This window comes from Tachypleus tridentatus, chromosome 13 (assembly GCF_004210375.1).
Source record: "Tachypleus tridentatus isolate NWPU-2018 chromosome 13, ASM421037v1, whole genome shotgun sequence".
Taxonomy (NCBI): domain Eukaryota; kingdom Metazoa; phylum Arthropoda; class Merostomata; order Xiphosura; family Limulidae; genus Tachypleus; species Tachypleus tridentatus.
In genome coordinates this window covers 124,559,146-124,580,134 of record NC_134837.1, presented here as the reverse complement: position 1 = coordinate 124,580,134, position 20,989 = coordinate 124,559,146, and the positions used below count along the sequence as shown (strand labels likewise).

Sequence of the window (20,989 nt, the reverse complement as noted above, 5' to 3'; positions counted from 1 at the left end):
CTGCATCCTCCCATCTCAGGGTCAAACTTACACCTTTCTGTATGGATTTTTCGGAAGGTAGTTTGTTCACAAGGTAAATAGAATAACCTGCATGTGGACCATTGACTGAAGTATGTAACCTGTGACCATGATGGTTACCTGATTTTTGTTTCCCAAGGTTCTCTCTCTCTCTCTCTCTCTCTATATATATATATATATATATATATATATATATATGTGTGTGTGTGTGTGTGTGTGTGTGTGTGTGTGTGTGTGTACACACACACTGTTCTACTTTCAATTTCACATGAAACCTGGACAGTTTTAGTAACAACACATTTTATTAACGAATTTCTTATTTGAATCTACACTTGTGCTTACACATTTACTCTGCATATTTCATTTATTATTAACTGTCCTGCACACATACTTTGCTGAAACTTTTGGTATTTAGTGTTTAAACTGACAGTTTCCAACATTTAGTGCTATAAAAGTTGATTTTATTATTATTAAAGTTTCTGCTTTTACTAAGCTGCAACCATAATGGCTACAAAGTACCTTCTGTTTGATAATTTGTTCTATTTATGATAGGAAAAGTTTCCCTTTTGACATTTGTAATTTCTGATTATTATAAGTAATAAAACTCAAAAGCTTCTTTGAAATAATTCAGCCCCCTTTTTATAAATTACTACATTCAGTATAAATGTACAATATAATAGGAGCTGAATTATTAATTCTACCAATATCATGCTTTGTGATCGATCATCTGTGCTATTTTTATAAATACAAGTTTGTTTGTTTACCCAAATGAACACAGTGTGTTTATTAGTCAAATCAGACTCCCAAGTTCAGGCTGTTTGTTTGTTCATCTGAATATAGATAATGTGTTTAACAGCCAAATCAGACTTCCACACATCCATGTGGACTAGATAGAAGGCTATTAGCTGGTAGCACCTACAGCCTCAAATTGCAAGTCTTTAACTGGTTATCAAGACTGGCTGTTACTCTTATAACACAGCCACAGCTAAATGCATAAAGTTTATTTTGGTAGGAACACAAAACCTTCATACACTAAATGTTAGGTCACACATAGGTTTGTGTGACTGTCTGAACATGCTTTCTATACATTTGTACAGTTTTTATCTAGATATATGACATTAATTAATAAGATAGAAAGTGCTTCACTACTATGTCAACTAGCCGAAATACACGTGAAACAGATAAACCAACACATTTACGAGTTGTTTTTACAAGTTAGGTGTATGTTATAATCACACCTCTTGTCTCTCTTGGAACATGACATGACTATTTATTTATTTATCAAAAGAGGATAAACTTCATATGGAAGAAACACTATTTAGAACCTATAATATTTCAGAAAATTGCCAAATATTCAACTCATTTACAAGATACAAAACCTGTAGTTAACCAGGTTCTTGAGAAGACACAATACCTGTGGTTAAACAGATTGTTGATTTAACTTAGATGTTTGTGATGTCAAAATACAAAGCCTATAGTTTTGAACAAATTAGGAACTAAAATTATCAATATCAATAATCTAGAATATAAAAATAAGAACCTGCTATATTACTCATGTATTGAACCAAATACAGTGGTCCATTTCTGAAATGGTGCCTAAATACACCTCTATATATGACATGTGAATAACCAATTGAAAGCTCAGAATTTTGCCGTACTTACTGTCTCAGCCACTTTAAATTATAACAATCTCCCCTCTTTCTTTCAAAACAAAAATTCTTGCTGGTAAGTAAAGTCTTTAGCCTGTTTGAAATTTCACTTTTTCTTAGATCCAAATACAGCTAAGTTGCTAAACCTGATAAATTATTATGGATTTCTATGATAGCTACAAGGTATTTATTTCTTTATTATTTAAATATATATATATATAAAATCTACAAAATAATTATTTTGTTTCCTACATGTGCAAAATTTCTTAAGGCTTAACAGCCTACAATAAGCAACAACCAAGTACAAAGGTCATAACTAGAAGAAATAATTGTCTGCTTTATTTCATTTACTGTTCTATGTTTTAAGAAATAAGTTTAACAACTTATTTGTAAATAGTAACAATGTATATACAAATATAATTTATAATAATTGAAATGTGACTATTTAACAAAATACTAGTCCAATAAAACAGTCAAGAGAAATCACTTTGTATCGACTAAAGGTCAGTTTTATATTAATGAATATGGTAACAAAAGTGTACATATATTACGTCATTGTAACTTCTGTATTATCAGCAGGCACAGTTGGAAGATTAACATGTTAAAACTAATAATAATAAACAAGTGTGTAATGTTATCAGTTTTAAACTATTTAGTCAACACATTTATGTTTTCATGTTACAATTTGTAGTCATTCTAAAACTAAAATGACATAAGTTATATTTATCTCTTACTTTTTTAGGGTGGTTACGAGATCGGTCAAATTGCTTGCACCTGTACAGAGATTCTTCGGTGAAAATAACGGATAAAATATATAGTTTTTCTTAATGTTTTGGATTTTGATACGTAACAGTATTTCATAAACACATAATTACTAATTTAAAATTCAGAGCATGAAAACTTTAACAAGCACAAAATGTTTACAAGGTCTGTTCCAGGAATAGAGCCCATGCTGAAAGACTTAAATTTTCTGACATCCTTCAGTTTTTACTGGACTTCCCATAAATATAAGATTAATATGATCGATCTAAACAATTCCAAGACTATTTTGGTAAAAGGATATATTAACAAGTTTTTTTGTTTTTTTTTAATCAATGAAAATTATTTGATGAGGTCTCAAACTTTTATTCAAATCCAAAAAATAACCTTACTTCCTTTAACATTGTATCTATATACATGTATATATATATTTCTTTTTTCTAACAAGTTATTTGGATGTTATCTCAAGCCAAGAACTTAATCACAGTTTTCTTGTGAAGACACACAATATAGATATAAACTACAGCTGGATCATGTCCTTATATTATCACTTAAGCTTTAACTATATTTTAGTCCTTCTTATATCTCTATACTCCAATCACACAGACACTTCAAACCATACCTGATAAGATTAGAATATGATCTAATCTTACAAATGTGAGATTCATTTTCCTGCAGTAGACAGAGTGCAGAAAAGCCATTGTGTAGCTTTGTACTTAAACAACAACCTGCTTATATCATTAAAGTTATGGCCTTCCCAAAAAGATTCAATTTTAATGCCATTCTATTAACCCTATCCTTCTGACATATTAGCAGTATTTAAGATATCACATAAGCTGACTTAAGATTAAACAAAGAAACAAGAACAATGAAAATATTGATTATAAGGCAAATTGATTTTAAACATTCACGACAAATTCTTTTAGATAGCAATAGTTATGAAAGCTAAAATAATTCTCCTCATTCCACAGTGGCTAAAAAAATACTTGACAAACTGTTCAAAACATTATAAAGCCTTTGCAAATAAAGATGAAATACTTTTATTCTCAGCTATAAATTGTCCAATTTTTTCTCATAACATGGGAAAACTCCACTAAAGGTTTTAATGTAAAGAATAACTGTGGTCTTTATCATATATTTTTTCTCAATTAATTATGTATTCTAAGTTTTCCTGATCTTATGAAATTTAATGTAAAATATACAAGAAAAACATTATTTAGGAGATATGAGGTTCTTATTATATTTATATAAATTATAACAGTAAAACATTGATAATTTCAAATAACTGCACTGAGAACATCACTATAATCACACAATATTTACACAAATTGCACCTACACATGTGCAAATGTGGGAAAATCAGTCACTACTTTAACACATTATCATCTTCATCTTCACTCACATATTCTGATGATACCAAAGATGGTAACCTTGGTTTTACAGACTTTTCTCCCTGATCTTCAGAGTCATGAGACGAGCAGGTACTCTCAGGTTTTCGAGGCAATATGCCCAAGTCCTTGCAGGTCAGTGGCTTAGTCAGTTCTTGTAGTCTATGTTGTGCCAAAGAACTAATAAGTTTTTGCCGAGGGTGAACAAGTGAGTTTAGAGATCTTCCAAGACTTGGAGAGTCTCTTGTTGTATTGGATGGAGCACTGAACAATGGCTTGGATTGGATTTCTTCTCTCTTTTGTCTCTGCCGTTCTTCAAATGCTACATTACAATACGTGAAAAACTGACCATAAATTCTTACTGTAGTTGACAATGATATACAATATTTATACATTTAATCTGTTTACCAGAGATGTTTTAAACCCTGTGTATTAAGACAATACAACCAACACGAGTCAATGTTCATAACTCAGAACATAAAATCCAAGGTTTTACAACATTACTTTGAAGACTGTACCCTAGTCTTTCAGTAAAGGTATCTATAAAAATTTTATACATATGTATGGACTGGATTATTAAAAATAGGTGTCTGCAACATGTTGGTAATAAATCTTAACAATAAACAAACAGCACACAGTTCACTTGTTTTACATTAATACATTAAAATAAGTCAACACATAGACAAATGTTCTTTACACTGTTGATTATCACAGTTGTATTAAGAGGTTTAAATAATCATCTCTTTTTGTCAAAATCCAAACAAACTGGTCCAATTACCTTAGAAAGAAACTGACATGACAAATTATTTCTTCTATACTCTGTTTTCAAAATATAGTCTGTGATAATTCACTACAATATATTCTTATGGCTAACCTCAATCACATACTCCAGCTTAATCTACCTACTATGTCTTACTTGAGCTATATTTTGAACATGAATATTTTTAGACCGATGGGGGCCAAGAATATTCTACATACTGTGATATTATGCAACAATACTCAATTTAGCAAGAAAATCTTGGAAGTTTCTAGTAACATGAAACAATAATACAACAAGCACCAATTCACAAAACAACATAAGATTCCTATACAGTTAAACAATAAGCCTGCACTAAACTATCCTCAAAATAACTCAATTTAACATTTGCAATATACTTAAACAGAAACAGCTGTGTATATCTAACACAGATAACTTACAAGTATTCATCAAATGACCTACTTTCTGTAGAGCTTAATTTTAGCAGTCCAGCAAGTTTGACATCATTGTCCATTTCAGGCATCAGTTTGATATCCAGTGATGATCTTTCTAGTAGAGCCTTGTCATTGGCTTCAGCCAAAAATAACTCTTTCTTTTTATCCTACAAGCATGAATTGCATGTTACAGTTACAACAAATTACATTATTACATGAAAGAGGATGTTTTTAAGCAAAAAACTACATGATGGACTACCTGTGCTCTACCCAATACTGGTACTAAAACCCCATTTATTTCATGGTAAGACTACAGACAAACCACTGAGACATGAACAAGGATAAGAAAGGAAAGTACAGAAACAATAATCTGGTGTAATTTTTTGTGATCTAAGACAGAAAAAAATCTCTAAATAACAAAAAATAACTTGTTTTTTACATCTATTTAAAAGTAACTTTCAAATCAAGAAACAGATATTAATGAAATACATCTTATGAGTTTGTTATATATGTGTGTGTGTAGACTAACTTGCTATAAAGTTATTAGTGTAGAAATCTTATTATGTATTTGTTTGTTTGTTCGAAGTGAAGCACAAAGCTACATACATAATGGGCTATGGGTATTGAAACCCAGTTTATAGCATTATAAGCCCACAGATGTCCTGCTGTGCTACTGGGAGGCTAATGAATCTCAAGAAAAGCTGACTGTCATAACTCAAGGCAAAGTTATAATCAGGGTTAGAAGTCTGATGATGCATCTGAACAAAGACCATGTTAAAACTTGTGGTAAAGTTATAACCATGGGGAGAAGCTGCAGAAGAGGAAACATTGTTACAATTTTTCATTCTGTAACTTTTAAATCAGTATGTGCACACTTATGAAATTTATCAGATTATCAGTAAATATAACAAGGCTTTCAGATGCAAAATATCAGATTGTTCTATCAAGTGTTGTTTTTTTAAATAATGTTTTTCTCACACATTTTTGCTTTAACATGTGGCCTATCCAATAAGCAAAATAATTTTCATTTTAAGATTAAAAATACTTTTATGCATCAGAACATTTTCATATTTCCTGTGGGAAATTCATATAACATCTAGATAGTTATCAACATATCTTCAGAAACATTTTGTAATTGTATCTGTTATTTCCAATAACAAATCTCTGTACTGGTGCAAGCGATTTGACTAATTTTGTACCACTATAATAATAATATAAAAAAAAAAGATAAATAAATATAAAGTATGACTCTTTAGTTTTAGAATGACTACAAATTATAACACAAAAACATAAATGTTCAGATTAAATAGCTTACAATTCCGAACACTATACATATTTTTATGTTGACTTTCCACTCGTGCCTGGCTAACAATACAGAAGTTACAATGATGCAGTGCACATGCACTCTTGTTACCATATTAAATAATATAAAACTGACCTTTAGTCTTTACAAAGTGACCCGTCTTTACTGTGTTTTAGTGGACTAGTAAAATACAGCTACACTATAATTATTATTAAAAATTGTGTGTATATATTATTACTCTTTATAAACAGGTCCTTCAACTTATTTTTCTTAAAATACAAAACAGTAAATAAATAAAGAAAGCCAACAGTCAGTTTTTCTTGTTATAACCTTTGTACTCGGGTTAATGCTTGTTGTAGCTTGCTAATCCTTAAGAAATTTCACACATGGAGGATGTAAAAGGAAATAATTTATACATATTTAAATGACCAAAAATATTAAATATTATATTGATACCTGAGAAATCCCTTCTTATTTATCAAGTTTAGTAACTAAACTGTATTTTGGTCAAATGAAATACTGATTAGGGTTAAGACAACTTCCCAGCATGAAGTTTTGTCTTTAAAGAAACAGAGGAAACCATTATACCTGAAAATGGCTGAGAAAGTTACTAGGTTGACATTTTGAGATTTTGATTAGTTGTTCACATGTTATATATAGAAGTGAATTAAGAGACCATTTCCGAAAATGAAAAAAATATGAGGTGGACCACTATGTTTGGTTCAGTATATGAGTGATATCACAGGAAACAGGAAAGTCAGTAGGTTCTTATTTTACATTCTAGCTTTCCAATACTGGTTATTTAATTTCCTAATTCATACAAAACTACAGACTTTGTAGATGTAAATCACAAATATATAATCTGAACCAGTGCTGCATTCAACATATACCCAAAAATAAATGTTTAGGTCTGTTTATTATCTTTTGGTCTAAATTAAAATTGAAATGATATATAATATGAAATTCTGAATTGCAATCTACAGTTTAAAATCAAAGTAATTGACACAAATTCATAGTAGTTCAATAAAATTTTGAATACAATTAAACAAGTGTGATGACATGGCCTTTGACCCATGACACTTCAGGAAAGGGTTAACAAGAAAATGTTATAATAATCTTATTGTACATGAAATGTCATTACTTTTCTCTGTGAACATGAAATTTCATTATTCATCACTTCTCTACTTGCTTAAATATATATTTTCACCACTTACCCTAAACTTCTGTCTCAACAGTTTATTCATGGAGTAAGGATCTTTCCATCTATCCTGATGCTGCTCCAACTGCCCCAGCGATGGAGCCAAAGATTTCAGCTTTGCTTTGTCTTCTACCGCATGTTCTATTTGAAACATTGCATCCGTAGCTAGTTTGTTGCTCACATCTTTGTCTACATCATCATTTAAAAAGAAGAAAAAGAAGCTAGACTTTCTTTCCACTGGCACCACACTTCTAAATCTAGTTAATTATCTATGAAGTGACGAGTAAGAATGAGCAGAAGTCTAGCCTACAACTATGTATACTTCAGTTTCAGAATCTGCTTTGTTTTTTATTAGTTGATGAACCAACTTACAGCAATAAGCAGAGTTTGAGATTTTAATTGCATCACTTAATACAAAAACTAAAAATGGATTCAAAGCTTTACCTGTTGAAGCCACAGCCCAAAACCTGTGATATTTCATCCTTTATAATAAATAAAATGAAAACAGTGAGATTTGTGACATTCTAAAGGTAGCAGGTTCATTGTTTAGTGCATTTAAACAGTTAACAACATTGCACGTTGTAATCTAAACTGCTTTTTTATCCCAACGTCCGACTTCACAGAACTGTGAATAGCATTACGTAACACAAATTTTGTTCTTGGATAGTATGTGTTATTTCTTAATTGCTTATGTTGTAAAAATACATAAAATGACCATTATTCCCTTCAGACTTTGCTTTTGTGACCTGGATAATGAAATTTAGAAATTTTCTATGTAAAATCGGGCAAATTTGCACATTTTCATTTTCATAAGGTCTGAATAAAACAACACATAAATCAAGATTTACATGTATTTATGTTAAAGTTATATAAAAACAAAAATGTTTAGAAATGAGTAGTTTTTCGAGATTTGCAACTCTAATGTAAATCACTTTCATGTATCAGCCCCCAAATATTGGCTCCCATCATGTTTTTGTTATATTCTCCCAGGTTACAGAAGTTTAAAGAGAAAATAGGTCTTTTCCATTTACTTGAGGCATAAGCAATTGGGAAACAATATTTTCTTCCCAGGAACAAGAAAAAGTAAAAATTTTGTTAGATAGTATAATATTATAATGTATGTACTTTGATCTAACTATTTGGAAACTATTCTTTAGAACATTTCACAATCTAGATCTTCTGGATAAGTGTAAATGTGGATATTTGTTAGCAAAAATATACACATAAACACACGCTGATCAGATGATTATAAGCACATGCAGACAATTCTTAAGTAAACTACTTGTAGAATAATATCAAGTACTTTGCAGCTCCAAGTAATTGTACATGTATGATTATTTTCAGGTACTTTTTTCATCCTGTATGATACTTATTTGGGACTGTACATTTATTAATTTTTGACCAACAAGGCAGAAAATCTGCCGATATTGCTTATGTGAGACAAATCTTGGCCACCTTGCTTTTCCAGCAAACCTGCTAGTGAGTATCACTGATGTTAGTCATTGAAAGTCAAACAAGTCATCTTAAATATAGCACTCATTGGCCTGTCATTTCCACTGAATGCAAAAAAAATGAGAGGCTACCAGTCCAAAACTAGCCATTTTGCCTAGGTGGTTGATAACATTAACGTTACAGCATGTGTATTTTATTAGCAATGATGATTTAATTTTAAAAAATATGGGCACATTTTTAATCCCTTGCTTTTAATAGCCAACTGCCTGGAAGATCACATAACACTTTCATAGATTTTGATTGACCTAAATCTCAGCAATTCTTGGAACTGTCTGCTGGCCTACCTTCAGGGCAGAAGTGAGTGTTGTATAATCACAACTCATTGATTTCTCTCATTCTATTCATTATCACTCTCACTTCTTGAAACCGTGGACAGAGACGTGTTCTCAAAATCATATGACAAATATTGCTTAGATTGGTTGGTTGGTTGATTTAGTGTTTTATGGCAAAAAACAGCTAGGTTATCTGTGCCAAATGTAAGGTAAAAAGGTAAAAGTAAATTCAGTAAAATTCATAAAAGGAAATGAAGGTAAAACAAAACAAAGTTAAAAAATAAATAAATAAAACCAATGTTTACACCTAGTCTACAACATCAAGAGAAAAACTACAGTGATTCAAGTTGTAAAGGACTTTCTGTAGCGTGACTGTAATAATCATAACTCGCCAGGAAGACTAACAGGTAAGTACAAAAACTAACGTCAGTCACCTGAAGTTGGCCTTTCCAGTCCTGGTTTCAAGTTACTTAATGTTACAGTCAGTTTCTAATATCAAATTGAACTAGATAAACTGTAATTTTCAAAAGGGAGCCACATTAAAAAGGAAAGGTGTAAAGTATACATTAAAAAACTAAACACACTAACAAGGTGGACAGTGTCACCATCACCAATAACAATGTCTAACGTTATGGACAGAACATGCTTAAAATGGTGCTGTCATTGTGAATCATAATGATGACAAAAAAATAAAATGTGGTTTATTGTGATCTGAGTGTTACACTGGTGCATCGGTTCCAGATAAAAGAAAACGATGAGTTAAAAAACTGTAACCAATTCATAGTCTAGTTAGAACAACTTCCTCTTTCCGATCCTTACAGGAACAAGATGGCCAAAGTCCAATATAGAAGTAGATGTTAAAGAAAAATGGGCCAGTCAGTTTTGAATATCTGCGAGAATAAGATGTGAACCAACATGAAGCGATTCCATGACTAGTAGAGAACAAAGCGAGTCAGTATAAATAGTGCAGTTTGAGTACATGAGAAATGGCGTACAGTTCAGCAGTGAACACAGAAGCTGTAGAGGGGTTCTGCATGCAACCACTGAACCACAACAAACCATGACAGAAATAATAATCAGTGATGTCGAGAAACCCACTTGTTGAGAAATTTATATTGGGTTATTTTCTCAACCTAAACGAGCCGTTTTTGCATATAAACCATGATAGAGCCCACACAGTCACCTGATTTCAAACCATCTGTATAAATAGGAATGGAAGGATGGTTTGAAAGATGTTCAGCAAATAGTAGAGTATTTCCAATCTGGTGTATCTGCTTTTCTCAGATGACTTAAAGATAGGTCACAATTGGAAACTGTAAGAAGCTATGATGGGATGGGCTGACCAGTGGATACAGCAATGTTATCCAAGGACAGATGCAATTCATCCAACTGCACCTGGATATGAAGGTTAAAAGAAGCAATGGCAGACCATCTGGTCTGAAAAAGTAAGGCCCATAAAGGAAGAAAAACACAATCCCAGGTGAGATGCTTTGGTAAGGAATGAAATTTTGAAGCATATAGTAAAGACAGTTGCAAACAGCGGATGTGCAAAGAAGGTTCATGAGACTCTATGTATAAGCTATGAACTGGGGAAGTGCAGAAAGCCTCAGTGCAGAGCTGAAGTCATTGATGATGAATAGGGTATAGCATCTTTAAGGCCGATGGTCTGGCAGAGCCATAGACCAGTGATCTATAGTCGAATTTCGATCGAATAAGAGCATGACATATCTTTAACATAGAATGTCAATCTGCTCCCCAAGTGGTGGTTGAGAGGACACGGAGGATGTTCAGTGCTCTTGTACATTTGACCCGTAGCTGTTTGATGTGTGGTATAAAGGTTAGCTTATGGTAAAAAATAAACCTAAACCCCAAGAACTTAGTCTCATAGACCACAAGCAGCACAACTTCAACAATACAGAGTTCAGGATCAGGGTGAATACCCCATTGGCAGCAAAGGTATATGCAAATGGTTTTAGAGAGAGAGAAGATAAAGCCATTTGCTGTGGTCCACTTCAGTAAACAATTGAGGGCATTCTGTAGCTGCCGCTCAACATACCTCATGTTCGACGACTGATAGGAGATGTGAAAGTCATCGACATGGAGCCCGTTTGCAACAGTGAGAGAGAGTTGTTCAGTGATGGCATTAATTTTTATAATGAAAAGTGTGACACTCAGAACACAGCCCTGAGGGACTCCAAGTTCCTGTAGAAAAGAATGGCAAAGTGTTGAACCCACACGAACTTGGAATCTTCTGTCCATTAAAAAAAAATTTTAATAAAAATGAGCAAATGGTCACATAACCCATATACCTGGAGGTCTCCCAAAATGCCATACCTCCATGTTGTATCATAAGCCTTCTCAATGTTGAAGAATATTAATACAAGATGTTGTCCTTTGAAAAAGGCTTCTCTGAGTGATGTTTCAAGTCAAATCAGGTAGTCCATGGTGGAGCACTATCGTCGGAACCCACACTGGGTGGGTGAGAGGAGATTGTTTGATTCGAGGAACCAAACAAGATGAGCATTAACCATCCTTTTTTAGGTCTTAGAGAGACAGTGCACCAAAGCAATAGGACAATAGTTTGAAAGAATCTTGGGATCCTTCACAGGCTTGGAGAAAGGCAGGACAATACCCTGGTGCCAGGCATCAGGAAAAACATTCTCCTGCCAGATCCAGTTAAAAGCAACCAGAAGGATAGCAAGAGAAGCAGGAGATATATGGCGCAGCATCACAGTGTATATCATCAGATCTAACCGATGTACTGCCAGACCAATGAAAGGCCAGTTTGAGTTCTACCAGTGTATAAAGGGACAATTATAGTTGCCCACTAACCTTTCAAATCTTGTCCCAAATGACTTTGGAACTGGTGGTAGAGGATATGCCAGTTGTGAATTTAATCCAAGATTCCTTCTGGCTTTGATGTCTTACCCATCAAAAGCATGTGCATGGGCCCGCTGGAAAGCGATGCAGTTCGAGAGCATGGGATATCTACGGAAAGTATCCCAGGCTCATTCTTGAGCTTTCCGTGCCATGTGGCAGGCAAGATTCCACCATGGATGAGGATTTTGTGGAAAACATGTCGAGGTTTAAGGAATACATTGAGCAGTTGCTTGTATAATACAGTCAGTTACTGCTGCCACACAGTCGTCTATTGATGGTTTACAGACAATGGCAAAATCAAGTTCTGCGAGAGAGTGAAAGAGGGCCAGTTTACTGGATCCAGCTACCACTGGGGCATGAGGGTCAGGTGACATCGACGACGGCCAATTTCTCTCGTCGTGGAGATCATCATTTTCCTGTATAATCACTGTCTCATGGATTATTGTCAACCCTATATAGATGTTGATTCATCAACTTTTTTAACCATGGAGTTCAAAAGACTTTTCATTTGTTTGGAGAATGATTCTTTAAAGGGCACAGAGAGATCTTTCTGCACTCCCACAGTAGCTGTGGAATGAAGTACAGCAGCATATGTCCGAGATGAGGTGGTCGACAGCAACATTCGAGCATCAGGACAGATAATGTTATGAATAGTTTTCAAATGCTGCACCTCTTTTTCTTCCAACTATTTAGGGCAAGAACGAAAGTAGGACGAGTGAGAGACATTGCATTTGATGTTTTACACTCATAGGTATCATGGTCTTTGCCACTGCAATGAGTGCACGTCAAGGAACCACAACATGATATTTTTGAGTGACCGAACTGTTGACACTGCAAACAGTGGGGTTTGGAACATATGGTCGTACTTTACAATTAAGATAACCTGCCTTGATGGTGGTGATGTAAATATCAGAATGAGGATATGGGTTGGCATCATAATTCCATCTTTGCAAGTGGAGATATGCCTCACTGCAGAAACTCCTTAAGTGCAGAAACCAGCAAGAATCTCTGTCTCTAGGATGTTCTTCAAACCCTTCTCAACAATAACTTCTCATGATGAATTCAAAGTAGCAGGAGGTGTAACCTCAACAGGTATATCCCCAATTGCCTTTGAATGCAAGAGGAGTTTACCGTGAGATGTGGATGTTTCCACCACTATGTCACCAGATCAAAGCTTCTTTACTGACTTTGGAGAGCCAGCAAGTCCCTCTAGTCCCTTCTGAATGAAAAAGGGAGACATCTGCCCTAAAGGTTTGTCTGAACAAGAATGTAGAATAAGAATACAAGGTACAACAGGTGGTGCGGATGGTGAGGATTGCTGCTCGGAATCTTCAAGATGTGGTCGTTTACCTATAGACTGTTTTTTCCACTATTTTATTAAGATTTTTAATTGGTGTATCTATAATAAAGAAAGAGAAATTTTGGTGCCCACTGAGCCCTATCAGGGGACACACTACACCATGTACAGGAATCCACACTAAGGGGTATTCCTTAGAAGACAAGGGTCAGCTGGCAAAATTGTGTGGGAAACACAAGGAGCAGTGTGATCAGGAAGTCACTACAGCACTGGTACGATGAAATGAAGGAGTAAATAAATGGTCATAAAGACTCCATCACAGGGATTTCTTTCAACAACAGTAGGAGAATTATACTCTTCACTAGAGAACTCTAAATCAGAGGATGACAGGTTCAGGAGAGAGTTACAAGTTGCAAGAATGTGTCACAAGAAACTTAAAAGAAAGGGCAACAGCACTGAAAGTGAGGATGCGTTAGCAAATAAAAATATTTTTGAGGTAGGTGGAGGGAGAAAGCAGAAGGCTGTGGAAGTTAGTCACACAGTCTTTGACTGGTTTATTGATGTTAGGGGTGTGTTAAAAGGAAGACTTCCAGTGAAAGTGTTCAAAGCAGAATGCAAAAAACTGTACCAGAAATATGTGGATGCACAAACAGATTACATTGACTAAATAAAGCTGCTTCAGTTCTTTATTCATTGGATTCATGGTTGGATGAAGGAGTTCAACATTAGTCTGAGTAAACTATTTAAATGGTATGTAATTCCTCAAACTGAAAGAAAGTCAAGAATTATTGAAAAATATATGCAAGGTCTATCACTACTTCAAACACTTCAGGAAAGAACCAATTGTGAAAAATGGAGATTGGATGCCACTACATTGATATAAGTGTGCAAATACATCAACTATGACCCTAAAGGGAATGCCCACATTTGTGAAAGAAAACTATGTGCTATCACAAGAGCAAAGAACTATCTTTACAGAGCTATTTTCTGATGAGGAGAACAGTGTGCCTGCCCCTGTATTTGTCTTCAAAGGTAAAGGATCTTGAACAACCCTGAATACCCCATCTGCTGTTCATATGTAGTGAGCTCTCAAGGAGTCATACAAGACTGAAACAATGCTCGAAACCATAAAGCATCTGAAGAACAAATATTTTAACAAACAAGCACTTTGCCATATTCATAAATTATGACTATTCAGTGCACTGTGGTGAGAAAGCAACTTTTATGAAGAGGGTACATCTTTGTCATTCAGGAGGAGTAACCAGTGATATGCAGATCAATGACATTTTTATCATCTCTTGAAGGCAAAAGACAGGGAAGTGGAGAGTCAGCTCATGCTTGACCAACTGCAGTCCAACCCAAACAAGATCCCATCTCCATCTCATGCTTGAACAACTGCAGAATAATCTAAACAAGATTCCATCACCATCTCATGCTTGAACAACTGCAGGCCAATCTAAACAAGATTCCATCTCCATCTCATGCTTGAACAACTGCGGGCCAATCTAAACAAAATTCCATCTCCTTCAAGGGATTACATGATGAGAATGCTCAACAACAGATAGAACTCAGTCAATGCTGACTCAGTGAGAGCCCTGAAAAATAACTTCACACTGAACAATCTTTATGATTCAGTGGATTTTCTTATGCGAGACAAACTGATAGATCTCGTTGGAGTCAAAATGAAAGAATCCAGAAAGGAACTCCTTCAATCACTAGCACTAAAAATAAGATTAAGGATAATGATGATGAGGACAATGAAAAGGCAAGAAACAAACAAACAATCAGATAATGTAAGTTACAGCTATATGGAAACTGCGCAAAGAAGCCACCATTTGTCACAGACAAGTGACAGTGCAACCAATAGCAATAGCACTTTCTTAAATGTATTCAAGAACCACAGAGGACTGACATCAAAACACTTTTTAAAGCTTCTGTGTCAGTTCAAGAACACATATGTTAAAGCAAGAAAACAGCTGAAAAAAAAAAGTTGAACCAAATTCTATCATGATGGAAAAGTTCAGCAAGTTGAGCAGCAACTCAGTACTTCATGAGAAGAACAAATGCATATGACAGGTATTGAAATGGGTGGAAAATCACAGTTGGCTTATACATTGTAATTGAAACAGAGGGGCAGTTCTAGCATGTATGGATCAAGAGAAGCTTTTGACAGTTAGATATTTTGAGCCACTGCCAGGTTAAACAAATACATACCAAGCTAGTGACATTTTCTACATCATGAGAGAAGTAAAGAAAATATTGAGGGATCCTTACACCCATACCAGCAGGCTCTAGAAAAATGTTTTATAACTTTGGTTACCAGAGTGATTGTGATTTTCAGTGTATGCCTGTCTTCTTCTAAAGAATGCAAGTACATACATGTATCCTGTTTTTCGTGTTATAAACTTCTAGCGTATCCTGACCATTGAAAACACAATATGTTGTGGTGTTGACTTGACCAGAAAGGATCAGTTGTGAAAGATTGATTGATAATATAGTTTTGTTGTTGTTGTTTTTTGTTAGTGTATAATATTTATTTTAATTTACAAACAGCTTGCGTGCACATTTCACAGTTTCAAAGACGATTAGCATCTTGCTAATTTAATTGTTTTTTTTTTGGCTCTGGATACAGTGAATGTTGGAGATTAAAATTTGTTTTAAAGAGAACATATAGATGACAGTTTGTTTTTTTCTCTTCCACTACTTCATTACTATACACATAGTATGTCACTCTTATTCACTTTCATGGTTACCCATACATGTCTTTTGGCCAAAAAATATTCCAAATACACTTTTTTTAAAGACAAGTGTCTCTTCTATTTCATTTTGTACTTTATACAAATACCTGTATTATCATCAGTACTGCCATCATTGTTATACTATACCCAAATACCTGTATTATCATCAGTATTGCTATCATTGTAATACTATATACAATACCTGTATTATCATCAGTACTGCCATCATTGTTATACTATATACAATACCTGTATTATCATCAGTACTGCCATCATTGTTATACTATACACAATACCTGTATTATCATCAGTACTGCCATCATTGTTGTACTATACACAAATACCTGTATTAATATTAGTACTGCCATCAGTTACAAGTAGGAAAACAAAAATAATGAACATGAAATACAGAATGAAAACTAAATCCGCAATTTACCCAACTTGTGTTATTATTAGAAGTCTGAAATTCTCTCCACCCTATACTATAAGTCTGCAGTTTGCCCACCCTGTACCGTTATTAGAAATTTGCAATTTGTCCATCCTATGCTATTATAAGAAACCTTCATTTGTCCACCCTGTGCTGTTATTAGAAACCTTCAATTTTTCCACCCTGTGCTGTTATTAGAAATCTGCAATTTGTCCACCCTGTGCTGTTATTAGAAATCTGCAATTCTCTCCACCCTATGCTATTATTAGAAATTTGCAGTTTACTCCCCCTGTACCATTATTAGAAGTTTGCAATTTGTCCACCCTATGCTATTATTAGAAGTCTGAAATTCTCTCCACCCTATACTATTATAAGTCTGCAGTTTGCCCACCCTGTACCATTATTAGAAGTTTGCAATTTGTCCACCCTATGCTATTATAAGAAACCTGTAATTTGTCCACCCTTTACTATCATTAGAAATCTGCAAATTGTCCACCCTTTACTATCATTAGAAATCTGCAAATTATCTACCCTATACTATTATTCGGTACTCTACTATAATTCAGAACTATAAAATACATATGCTAACATGCACACACATACACACAAGTGATACGTACAGATCCAGAAAAAGTCTGTGAACAGCACATACTATAAATTTATACAAGTCCATGAAAGCACCCCTTTATGTTTAGAAATATTTCATGCATAAATTAAATACTAAAAGAGTAACAAAACTGAGCTGTTATTATAAACACTCGTATGCGAATCTATCTGTAAATCTTTATGCAACATGAATGATTGGAAGAGACAGCCTCACCATCTGGAGCAACCTGCTGGTTTTGTGTTGGATCCCACCTCCGTTCCTGCCTTCTGGCTCCACTCAGGATCACATAGTCCAGGTTCTAGGAAAATAGGTCAAACCAGCAACACCTGGTTAAATGATAACCTGTGTAATATACCTACATGGTGAAAAATAAAAACACTTCCTCTATAAGGAACTTCATGTCAAATTTATGGTTTTAAAATGAGTATATGCACTTACGATCATGTCCGAAGCAATTAATTTTATGTAATAGCTAAAACAGTTTTAAAGTGAAGGGTTTTTATGTTAGGCCATGTTCCTTCCTGCAGTGTTTTTCGACATCTGGACAGCACTGATTTACAGTCATGTGATACATAAAGCATCACATGGTACTTTGTCCTTCGACTATTTAACTTCGTTGGCCAGGTTATCCTCCAGGATTATATGTTAACAGTTAACTCTCTCTCCTACCAATATAATTAAAGCACACTGTATATCTGACAACCTCTATTCTCAGTATCATTCATGGTACACAATAACCTTGTATCTCTGACAATCTCTTCTCCCCCACTTCCCACTATCATTCACAGTTTACAATAACCTTTTACCTTTGACAACCTCTTACGTACAAACAACAGTTGTAAGTCTATATACAGAACTAATAAAAGTTATACAGCATTAGAATGAAACAGTCACAACATTTTGAAACCCATGTTACAGCTCAAAGACAATAATTATGTGACAAAGAACAATATTATTTCATGACAATTGCTATCACTTCATGTTCAGAATTGCTGTATTGTAACTTTACAAACTAGTTTGGTGTCCATAACACTTAAAACTTGGTCAGATAATTTTACAGGTGAAACCAAGGTAATAATTGTCTATTTTCTGAAATTCTGTAATTATGAAGTCTCGCCAAGTGCCTACAGTTTCAAGTCTCAACTGCATAGGCAGTGTCATTGTGAAGGAATGTGTTGCAAGAAGCTATTTCTCCTCTTTTGAAGTACATTATTCCATGTGGAATAGAAAGGAAATTTATGCTTATTTCTTCCTTAGCTCATGGCTTGTTATCCATTTCTCTTTGTAGAAGTTTCTTTATTTAACAATAAACCAAATTTCAAGTAATTTCTAGTCTACATAATATGAATATCTAAATTTTAAGACTTTTGAGTCTTTGAAAGTGGCATGTGTAAATTCAAAGTTATTTACAAATAATGAGCCATAGGAGAAACTTGGTAGAAGCAACAACAGTACCTGTGGATCTGTCTGAATCTCAAAATGGTTATTACACAAGTGACATTTCATCCGAAACTTGTAAATAGGGGTTGTGTAGTACATGCCCACTTTAGACTTCTCTGCATTGTATCTCACTCCCATGCCAATGTGGTTTCCACAGCCTTCACACCATATGTTGTATGGCATTTCGAACCTAATTAAAAAAGTGAAGAGAGCTGTTTTAAAAGGAAATTTCATAAAGTTGGGCATTTTTAATACTGTGATTGAAAAAACTGTTCCAACTTTAATTATAGTCACTCTAGAGATATGCTTATTTGTTTGTTTTAGAATTTCCAGACCAAGAGTTATGCTAATAAATAGTTCTTCTGCATTAAAGCCAAACAAACTGAGCTAAAAATGGTGTAATAACTAATATATTTCACATATCTTCTTCCTATAGAAATGATTACTTTGAACATAAACATTAATCTTATTCAGGGAGTATGTAATACAACTGAATTATGCATAAATATTCATTGTGTTACTTTTATTGTGAGATTAGCTATGGCTTTACCTGTGTGTGTGGATAATACAGATTTATGCAATATTAGTACAGAGCAGTGGTTCTTCACCAGTAGGCCAGGATACACACAGAGACTGACATAGGATGGGACAACTGTGTCTGTGGGCCTTTACAATAATGCCAAAGAACTAAGAGGGCTTTGAAGTGCAAGAGGTTGAGAAATTTTTGGATAGAAAATGTTGCACACATACATATCCTGGAATGTGAATAGAAACTACAGCATGGCCTCATCAGGAAAGAATTATTTAACAAGATTCTAGGTTTAAATGAGATAATTAAGGATATGTTTACAGCAACAGGCAGATTGGTTAGACATGTGGGATAACTTTCAGGGTAAACCTAAAATCCACCAGGAAGTCAAGTACAGCCCTGTGCAGGAGAGCAATGTTATCCAGAATTCATTCAGGTAAAAAAATAAAATAAAATAAATTAGAAATCTCTCTCTGTTCTGCATTAATTCTTGTTTGCTTCTCTAGTTTGAATTATACTCTAGACACAAAGTTACTTTCTTTTAAATTCACTTTCAACATACATTATTTAATTTATTAGAAAAAGCATTTATTTATTCACCAATACAACTATAATTTCTGCTTCCAAAATTTCTTTGCAATAAAATTTGAGACATACCTAATAATGAGAATCCCTTGACTAAGTTTACGGGCACGTTCACGTAAGGCATGGGTTCCTCGATACTTATTAATAGAACCCATTTTAGGAGTCCAGTCTGGAGGGTAGTACTTATTCACTGCTTTTCTTTCAGCCTATTAATAAAAAATATTTAAAAATATGAATCAGTGTTCTATAGTAGATAAAAATAGGAATTGCTTAAACTTTTAATTGGTTTATTAGATATCAAAGCAAAATACTACTGAATATTTAACAACGTTTAAGATTCTCCCACATCAAATGTCAGTAAAACTACACAATGATAGTGAACTGAATAGAACTACTAAAAATATAGCCATATCAGTATGAATAAAGCTTAACATTATAAACTATTTAAAATTTAAACTTGTATATCTTTACACAGCCTTAGAAAATGTTTAATTTGTATAGAGCAAGGTACACATGAAGGTGTATAAACTATTACAACATACACACGAGCTAATTTACTTCAATTTTAAAAAGTATACTTTTATGAACTTCTGTCAAAGACTGGTGTTTAGTCACAATTACTTTTTTATTTAGATATCTTAATCTTGAATCCTATAAAATATAGGTTACAACTTACATTTTCATATTTTTTTTAAATTCAGTTGAATCACAGAATACGTAGATATTAAGTGTTTCAGCTTACAATTTCATTCCATAAATGTTCTTTAATAAAAATTGAAATATACAGTTGATGTATCTTTTTTAAAAATGAATTATTACAAAAAAGTTAAATTCTACTCCGTATTTAAGTCCACATAAAAAAATTGTTCAATCTTAAATGTCTTCAAATTCATTTACCACAAATATATTTCAAAATTCAAATTTTAACTGCACTTTAACTTTTAACCTTCCACCACGGATAGGCTTAACACCATTGTAATACATAACAAGATTTTTCTTTATAATGCTTTTGTAAAGCGTATACTTTTTTATGTAATACTGTTAGCAATTTTTGATAATAAAGAACGTTAAGACATATCTATGATTACCATTATATTTGAGATTAATAAGCCTGTTTAAGTTTTCCACAAAAGAGGTTGAACTTCTTCCCCTATCGAATACACTACATGTACAGTTGAGTTGATTCAAGCAGTTGT

General features: G+C 33.8%; 1 protein-coding gene across 1 annotated transcript; it reads right to left on the bottom strand.

The window, feature by feature from the left end:
• Positions 1 to 301: 301 nt before the first annotated feature.
• Positions 302 to 20,989, bottom strand: LOC143237065 (coiled-coil domain-containing protein 130 homolog). The gene is made up of 7 exons (XM_076475897.1): positions 20,882 to 20,989; positions 19,866 to 19,999; positions 18,695 to 18,869; positions 17,453 to 17,537; positions 7,523 to 7,695; positions 5,034 to 5,172; positions 302 to 4,136 (listed from the first exon to the last, which is right to left on the bottom strand). Exons 1-7 carry the CDS (start codon positions 20,882 to 20,884, stop codon positions 3,793 to 3,795), a joined length of 1,053 nt encoding a protein of 350 aa, XP_076332012.1. The 5' UTR covers positions 20,885 to 20,989; the 3' UTR covers positions 302 to 3,792.